The 6,496-nt window shown below is 39.7% G+C and overlaps 1 protein-coding gene across 1 annotated transcript in view; it reads right to left on the bottom strand.

Moving 5' to 3' along the window:
- Positions 1-1,181: 1,181 nt before the first annotated feature.
- Positions 1,182-6,496, bottom strand: part of LOC149279011 (pre-mRNA-processing factor 40 homolog A-like) — a 35,595-nt gene continuing 30,280 nt past the window's right edge. The window contains exon 24 of the mRNA XM_089501503.1: positions 1,182-1,274. Within this exon, the coding sequence (XP_089357629.1) occupies positions 1,182-1,274 (93 nt within the window). The remainder of the gene's footprint in view (positions 1,275-6,496) is intronic.

Genomic DNA, 6,496 nt, shown 5'->3' with positions numbered 1-6,496 from the left:
GTCACTCTTCAGTAAGAGCAGTCCACCAAGATGTCACTACTTTCTGGGTTTTTAACCAAACTCTTGTGCACATTACATAGAAACATAGAATTTGTCTGCACGAAACATTCAGCCCATCTAGCCAGTTTTTTTTTCCTGATGTAAAGACCGAGACTCCAATCAGTCGTTGGTCATGTCATTTAGCCAAATAGTTGCAGGTTCCCACCTAGTTTTAAGTAGATGGGTATAACAGCTAATTGGGGGAAAAACATATCTGGTATCTGTATATCACCAGTAAAGGGTGCTATAAGGCACTCTAGTCTCACATGAAAGCATTTTACTCTGGATCCTAGCCTTGCCCAAGAGGGCGCATCCTTTTAGTCTACAGAGTTTGTGGTCATGCCATGCGACTGACGTGCCTGCCTAGGCTGAAAGATAGCCTACATCTGGGCAAGTGTAGCATCCGAAATAAGGAGGATTGTCTCTCCTTCCATCTGTTAAAGGGGAACTCCCAACAGTTGGTAGGTTTTTGTTACTTGAAGTAGAAGAGCAGGAAAACATACATTGCATGGGTGATCCTGACTTCATGTTTCTCCCAATGTGACTTTCATGAAGTGCACCCAGTGTCTGTAACAGTTGAGTGCAGTAGGTGAAGCCAGAGAAGTCTTGCAGATAAAGTTGCATTTTGCAAGGATGTTTGACAATATTTGTGTCATAAATATTTACAAAATTATGATGCATGCTGCATCACATGTAACGGAATCTGTGCTATGGAACATGGGTAGGTGACAACTAGAAATAAATTTGTTAGACTTTTTTTCTGGCAAATATTACATATATATTCCTTATAACCACAGGGCAATGACAAAAGCCCTTTTTTCTGAACTCTGTCTTGGTAAAAAGAAATATTCATATGTTTTTCTATACAATCGATCGTTCAAATACGTGAATTCAACTTAATTTTTTTAATAAATACCTTGCACTGTCCAAATAGTTGTGTAGCTTTCCAGCTTCTCAACAACAAAGAATTGTAGTCCTCACGTCCTCATACTAAGTAATGGCTTTGCAGAAATAACAACATCTATGAATTGTCTGGCTAATGGAACCAATCAAAATAACGCTTGAAGGCAAAGTTCTGTCAACTTAAATAATTTAAAAAATAAAAACAAAAAACCAAGGACACCGCACTCTTCTGTTTAAAACTACTGATCATCACTCAGCTGTTGGAGCAAGGTTCTCCTCCTCTTCTCCAACTCGCCTTCACTGAGTTCACTCTCTGATGTGTCCCAGCCTGTCTAAAACAAAAACAGTTGGAAAGTACAAAGACAGAGTGTTTATTTTTGTTTTTTTGTAAAGCATTAATCTATACTTTAAAATACATAAAGGAGAGCTACTTAATATTATTTAGAAAGCAAGAATGGAGCTAGAAGAATTTGTCTTCATTACTTTCAAGGGGAAAAATACTCCTCCTGCAAGTGTAACCTATGAACGACCTTAGGACTATATTAACCTGTAATATTCCCCACAGGTACATAGGGGAACACACTGCCATAAGACCCTGACAGAAAGAATAAACACACAATACCTTGTTGGGACCTCCTGATGGATCCCCTTGCAGGCTAAATTATCTGTGGTTTCAACTTACTTCATTATGAAGGATAAACTTTTGACAGGTTTCTCTAGACAGAAAGGTTGGGTTGACCCTGTGTAAGGTATAGTGTTTGTAAATGTATATGGAGACTCAGTGGTTCAACTAAAAATGATAAAAGGCTCCCCAAGCTCTTCCGGTAGTAGAAACTACTGCCAACTCTCCCTTTAGTGAATAGATCACTCTGTGATCAGCTGCAGTGGAGATCAAGGTGAGATGAGACGCACTCTTTAGTCTCAATATGTAAAAATTAGTATATTCAGTAAATAAAGTGTTTTCTTAGCAAAGGAGAACACTCGAATCACCAATTACAATAGTTTATGCACTTTACAAACTTATTTCCATACATAACATGAGCACAAGGAAGATGGGAAAACTCCTATTCTTTTCTTTCTATCGGGAGTAAGTAAGGGGGGAGTGTTGTCTAAATACATGGTTTGGTACCGGGCAGCATCAATGCCATAAAATGTACCCATATTTAACAAATTACCAGTGTTCAGATCCAAACTTGCAAATACGTGTTAATCCGCTTGATATATGTGCTCATCCTGCTACACTTTATGATCAAAAGTAGACATTGTAATTATTGCATTTAGGTTTCAGTCACTCTCTAACTAACAGGTATAAAGTCAAGCGCATAAGCAGTCATCTCCATACTTAAAGTCACTGAAGTGCTCAGAGACTTTAAGCGAGGCACTGTCGTAGGTTGCCACCGTTGCCATAAGTCAGTTCCAAACTGCCTCTGGAAGCAACATCAGCACAAGCGCTGTGGGTCAGGAGCTTCATGAAATGGGTTTCCATAGCTAAGCAGCTGCACATAGGTCTTAAATAAGCGCAATGTCAAGCGTCGGAGTGGTGTCAAGAACACCGCCACTGGACTCTGGAGTAATGAATCACTTCACTGGAAGTCTGATGGACAAATCTGGGTTTAGCACATGCCAGGGGAACATAGTACCTACTGTAAAGTTTGTTGAAGGAGGGATAATGGACTGGGTTAATGTGAACATTAAAATCTAGTCAAATGTGTACATATAGGAGTGCTGCGGCCTCCAAAATGCATCACTCGATGATACTGGTCTCAACCCTGGAAATAAGAGATGCTAATGAGGAAGGATGTGATGGATTATTACTTGAAAGTTATTAAAGGCGTGCTAAGGAATCGTAGACTGAACAACATTTAGTAGTGGATGTCATTTCAAAATCCATTATTTGCTAATTAAGGAAAAATAGAAAAAAAAATATAGGTTATGATATTACATGAATTAAACATGAAACATGAATTGAGTTTTATTTGGGACATTCCCGTCTCCATAAATTTCAATATACCATCTGTGTGTGATGTCAAATGCAAAAGCTCTGTTGTGAGGTCATAGCCATGTAGAGCTATCTGTAAACAACGGCACCTGTAGCTATTATTCCTTCGTGTTGTATAACAAAAAATGTAGGTGTTTCTCAAATTTATTATGATCTTATGGAAACAGCAGATCTTGATGCACTTGGCCAGGGCTCAGTCCATTCTTCAGGCCATCCAGTCTGGAGTCAAAAAGGAAAAGCCAGAAAGACTCCGGCTGCTCAATGAAGAGCAAGATAAAGAAGATTAAGAGGATGCGTCCCTTGTGGCCTCCAAAACTGATGGAATCTCCTGCAGTATCTGCAAGCGGAGATTTGATGTTGATGTTGGCTGGTATGGCGGCTCTCTATATCCTCCCACTTAATGTTCTGAAAGAATGGATGCCGCCTAATACATCCTGCGATCCCGAGGCGATACTGAGGATCTTTCATCAAAAGATGCTTCAACATGTCCACAGCCTCTTCAGAGAGGTCTTTGATATACTGAGGGTTTCCATATACAATGGAAAAGAACATTGCCTTCCTACAATTACCATGATAGAATGGTAAAGCTGTTAAGCATGCGGAATAGAATCACCCCAAAGGACCACCAGTCCACGGCAACACCGTATGCTCTCCTCCAGAGGTTCCTCTGTTTTTGCTTTCTCCTGCTGCCTCAGAATCTGGCTGCTTTTCTGCTTGTATCCACACAGCGTTTTCTCATGTTGGGAAAGGCTGCTCTTGTCCCCCTGATTGGCAGTACATTCGGTTCTCTTCCCCTCTCTCTTCCTCAGTATTCCTACTGTCCTTTTTGCTTTTGGGTACTGGGACTTTACTGGCCATGAGCTTTTTCTTTTGATCCTTACTCCTTTTTGCGGTGTTAGTGAAAGCTAACATTGAAAAATGTACACAGTTTTCTGGGGCAGCATCTCCTTACAATCCACCTTAATTCAGGGAGAAGACAACACTCCTCCGTAGTTCTTGGTATGTAGTTCTGATGTTGATGGTAACAACACTTCAAGTCCGCTATGAGTAGCTCCTTACAAGTGCCGAGTTCCCAACTACACTAAGTAAACAGATGAGCGCTCTCCACCGACATGTCACAATTCACTGACCAGGTGAGGCCATAATTAGGGCTCTGTGCTTCTGCTTTACTGCTTAATGGATGTAAATATTCTAGTGGTTTTCTTTATAATTTATTGATGGGGCACTTTTGTATCTATCATATACATACCTGGGAACTTGTGATTTTCCAGATTTCCATATTAAAAAAACCTATTCAATAAATCTTTAAACTGTTTACATTTAGCCATTAGCGACATGGATATCCCCACCTCCTGCGTTTAAAGGAAAAATGGGGTATGGGGTAAGAAGCAGCTGACTGAGACCATAATCTTTCAGTTTGAAAAGACTAGTGTTTGATGACTAAACTACTTTTGCAGGCCTACATCATAAATCCCAACAATCATGAATTTTTGCAGGGTAGTCACAACTTTCTGACCTAAGATCTTTAATCTCCTATTCATCGTGCATTAAAAATGTATCACTGGCATTACAGTAAAAGTAGTTTTTTGTGTTTTTTATGTCTATGGCAGCTGCATATTAGCCATTTGTATGGGTTCTGTCTCTGTTATTTTAGCCAATATACTTGAGGAGCACCCTGACTCCTTATCATACCGCCTGTGGGAAACAATACAATGTACATTTAGGTTAATGTGGAATTGGACCTTTGGATATTAAGACTTTAGTACAAATGCCACAAATAATCAGCTTATAGGACAACGTGAGAGAAAACCCACTTTTTTTTCAATGGTTAATAGCCTTGTTGCATATACAGCCAGTGACATATGCTGGCCTAGGCTGACAGTCCAGAGACACATTTGAATGTTTTACACTTTATATTTTGGTGCTAATAAATAATATTTATTAGCATCAATATGGCTTCATATGAACCTTGAAAGAATGTAATCTTTGGCAAGTACACTAAAACTAATGGTTAAATATACATTTCAGTCTTCATGGTGTCATGAAGGGGTTAACTGTGAAACTATACAAAGTGGTGCAGCAAAGAAGAAAGGTGTGTTTTTATGTAATATTACCCCGATAAATATCCTTTACCTGCAGTCAATGGGGTAATATAGGAAAATAAAAGCATCATTGGGGCCTAGATCTAAACCAAATTTGTCAACCCTTGGGGTAAGACATTATATACCAGCGCTTTGCCTCTTAAGAACACATTTGGAAGATAAGTTACAGCGCAATAGAGGCTTTGTTGACAGGGGAGAGTTCTCCATGGTATTAATGGGCTGGTGGGACAGATAAGTGATTTCTATAGTAGTGATCGAGAGGGAATGCCACCCTAGGCATTTACCATTTTTACAATCTCATTGAATAAGATGGTGCTTTATAATTAATAAATAATTATAATGCCACTTGCAAAATTAAAAAGGTCAGAGAATGCCATCTTACCCCATGCTTATTTTTATTAGGGATAAACAGGAATAAATTCAACAATTACATCTGAAAATATTAAAAATCGAATTTTGTACATTTATTAAACCAGAATTCTCAGCCCGCAGAGTATAACTATTGGGAGAGTGAGTCTTAAAATTTTAAAATCTCTTATGTTGCAGGAAGCAGTGCGGGTCCAACAATGCCACAGTTCAGAAGCGCCCTGTCACTATGCGTGCCTATATATTCCCCCCTCTATAACTAATACACATATAGTAACAGGCAAATGTACATTTTCACATACATACACATTCTTTCTCCCGCTCCACCTCTCCCCGGGCTCCACAAACCTAAGCAGACAGAGGGACTCTCTTACTTATCAAAGTCAAGGGATGGATATATATATATAAATATATATAAATATATATCTATATGTTTTACTTACCAATTCAGATACATAAAATGAGAAAATACAGTGCGCTTACAAGGATTAAGATGCTGTGGGCTCCAGGCATTAAAGGAACATCGCAGTACCTAATTTTTTCCATTCTTAACTGAAACCATCAACGTCAAATAAACTGAATTAGCCCTTGCATTTTCCAAACCTGGGGCTAATCGGAGAAAGACAGATACATGTTCTCTGGTCCTACAGCCATTATATAAAAATAAAGGGAACAATTTGGAGCAGATATTGCAGTCGCAAACGAAAATGAACCAACATTGTCGTTTTTAGATCCTGTGAAGTATAGAGAGAAACAACTTAATTTTAAGTCCTGGGTAGCAGCAGCAGAGGCAGACATCAATCAGCTGCCCCCACTTAACACCAGGGAGCATGGGGGACAAGTCTAGGGATGTATTGGTAAGTGGGGGGCATATAGGGAGGGTATAAGGCATATCAGGGGGCAGATTGGCAAATAGGGGGAATAAGGCATATAGGGGGCATAAGGCATATCAGGGGGACAGAGTGGCATACAGGGGGGGGCAAAGTAGCATATAGGGGGTATAAGGCATATCTGGGTGGCAGAGTGGCATATAGGGGTGTAAGACATATCTGGGGGGCAGAGTAGCAAGCTGGGGGACAGATGTGCA

Source organism: Sceloporus occidentalis, unplaced genomic scaffold, assembly GCF_023333645.1.
Source record: "Sceloporus occidentalis isolate IW3139 unplaced genomic scaffold, rSceOcc1.0.p SCAF_175, whole genome shotgun sequence".
Lineage (NCBI taxonomy): Eukaryota > Metazoa > Chordata > Lepidosauria > Squamata > Phrynosomatidae > Sceloporus > Sceloporus occidentalis.
The sequence above is the reverse complement of the archived record's forward strand: the minus strand, read 5'-3'. Positions and strand labels throughout refer to the sequence as shown.